This window comes from Elgaria multicarinata, chromosome 1 (genome assembly GCF_023053635.1).
Source record: "Elgaria multicarinata webbii isolate HBS135686 ecotype San Diego chromosome 1, rElgMul1.1.pri, whole genome shotgun sequence".
NCBI lineage: Eukaryota > Metazoa > Chordata > Lepidosauria > Squamata > Anguidae > Elgaria > Elgaria multicarinata.
The window spans coordinates 191,311,057-191,313,561 of record NC_086171.1 but is presented as its reverse complement, the minus strand read 5'-3'; the positions used below and the strand labels follow the sequence as shown (position 1 = coordinate 191,313,561).

The window sequence follows — 2,505 nt, the reverse complement described above, 5'->3', positions numbered from 1 at the left end:
CCCGCCCGGTCTCGCCTCGTCCACCCTTGCTCAGGTCCCTGCGCTCGGCCGCCTCGCAGCGCTCCGGGAGCAGCTCCAACCCGCCGGGCTCTTGCGGGGCTGAAAGCCGGCACGCGAAGATGCCTCCGCAGGCGCGACCCTAGCACGTCGGAAGGCGACGGGTTCGGCATTCCGAGTCAGGTCCCCGGGGAGTCTGAGGGCAGCGATCGGGGGAGTCGAGGGCGGCCCAAACAGGAACCCGAAAGCGACGGCAGCGGCGTCGGCCCTGCGGCGCCCCTTTGCTCGCCCCGGTGCCGTCAGGGGAAAAGCCTGCGCGCGTTTCGTTCGCCTTGGACCTCAACCGCTTCCCTGCCCCGCGAAGCCCCGTTGCTCTTTCCCCGCGTTGTGAATCCCCCCCAGCATCCACCGCCCAGCCAGGCCTGAATTCCCCACCCCAGGACAAAGCTCCCTCCAAAGTGCCCGTTTCAGTCTCTCCAAGCTCCGTCTCCTTTCCTGCACCTTCCATCCTGCAGGGAGCCCCCCCCTCGGGCCCCCCTCCTTGATGGAGCTCCTCCTTTCCCTCCCTTCATTCCAGAAGGATCTCCTTCCCTAGACTCCGGGGCAGTTCCCCTTCCCTTCCGCTGCCCGGCCAGCTGGCTGCAACTTCACCATGGAGGTGAAGGAAGGTGCCCCCGACCTGGGCAACACCAGTCTCAGGGATGATGCCACTTCAAACATCGAGATCCTGTGCCCGGTGAACACGGATTTCACCCAATGGTTCCTGCCGGCATGTTACCTGGCCGTGTCTCTGCTGGGCCTTCTGGGCAATGGCCTGGGCTTGTGGAACTTGTGTGCGAGCTCTCGGAAGGGCAGCTGGAGCGCCCTGGGCGTGCTGCTGTGCAACTTAGGGGTGGCGGACTTGCTGTACGTGGTCACCCTGCCCTTCTTGGTGTCCTATTACCTCCAGGGCCGGCTGTGGCTCTTTGGCAGAGGCTGGTGCAGGCTGACCCGGCTTCTCTTCCACCTCAACCTTTACGCCAGCATTGGTTTCCTCACCTGCATCAGCGTCCATCGCTACCTGGGCATTGTGCACCCGCTGAGGATGCTGGGTCGGTGCCAGGGGCTTGGCTCTTCAGTCGCTCTCAGCGCCTTGGTCTGGGTCTGGGTGCTCGCTCAGCTCTCTCCCGATTTCATCTTCAGCAAAATGGACCGCACGGGCATGAAGTGCCACGACACGACCGAGCACAAGAACCTGGGCACCTACCTGCCCTATATCCTGGCCGTCACAGTGACCGGCTTTGTCGTCCCTTTTCTCATCATCGTTGGGTGTTACTGCCACGTGGTCGTGGTCCTGCAGAAGAACCAAAACGTCGACCCCATCCTCAAGCGGAAGAGCATCAAATTGGTGGTTCTGGTGATGGTGCTTTTCTCGGTCTGTTTCCTTCCCTATCATGTCTTTAGGAACCTGAACTTGCTGTCCCGTAAGTGGCAGCTTCAGGGGTCCTGCACTCAGACTTTGAAGAACATCTATGTTTCCTACCAAGTGACCCGGGGCTTGGCCAGCCTCAATAGTGCCCTGAATCCCCTGCTGTATCTCATGGCCAGCGAGGATCTCGCCACACGATTAAGGACTTTCAGGCAAAGGATCAGACCGGCCCTGGGGTTTCTTTGGCAAAGACAAGCCCGGCAGCACTTGGACCAAAATAAATTAAGCATTATGCTCAATGACGAATGTGAAGAGGTGTCAAATGATCTCTGAGTTGATTTAAATATATATATATTAAACTGGCATATCCTAAATGCCTGCACAGGCTTCCCTCCTTTGCAATGTCCCATTTTCTCTGGGCGGAGACAGATATTGGTTTTTAAGAGAGTTGAAAGTGGCATGACGGAGGCATTGCTGCCTATGGGTTTGAAGCAAATCTTTGAACCTATGAACAGAGATGGCAATGGGATAAATGTGGTACTAGTACATTGCCAGAAGGGACAGAATTATCAAAACATCTACCATGCACAGCTACGTTTGATAGCCTGACACCTTTAATATTCACCTGAATTATTCATTTACTCAGTTTGATAGCCCTGCACCTGTTTGTTCATTAAATGTCTGCCCACTGTGTTTGGGGTTCTGTGCATTTGAAGCCAATGGGATTTTTAAGCAGCCTAACTATTGTGCAAGTCTGCAAATGCTATGTATACGTACATATATGTGTAGCACCATTTCTTTGTGTGTGTGTGGGAATGTACAAGAATCACAGCAGGAAATATATCTTTAGATAGCTTTTAGTACATGCACTTCCCATTATCTGTGAAAACGTCTATTTTTCCTTGCTGGAGATAGCATGCCAAAGTCATTCACAATATCAATCAGTATAGGTTCAAGATTTGCAACAGTCTGCTGGCATTTCCTCACCCCACCCCTTTTTAGGCTATCAAGGACTAATATTGGGGGGAAATGAGCTACATAAAACTGAGTACTAGAAACTTGTGCACTTGTTTTTGAAAGGTGTTACACTGAATCAAAAT

The 2,505-nt window shown here is 54.1% G+C and overlaps 1 protein-coding gene across 1 annotated transcript; it reads left to right on the top strand.

Moving 5' to 3' along the window:
• Positions 1-599: 599 nt before the first annotated feature.
• On the top strand, positions 600-2,235 carry LOC134394628 (P2Y purinoceptor 1-like). Its single transcript, XM_063120240.1, has one exon. The coding sequence runs from the start codon at positions 650-652 to the stop codon at positions 1,736-1,738; it is 1,089 nt and encodes a 362-aa protein (XP_062976310.1). The 5' UTR covers positions 600-649; the 3' UTR covers positions 1,739-2,235.
• The last annotated feature ends 270 nt before the right edge of the window (positions 2,236-2,505 follow it).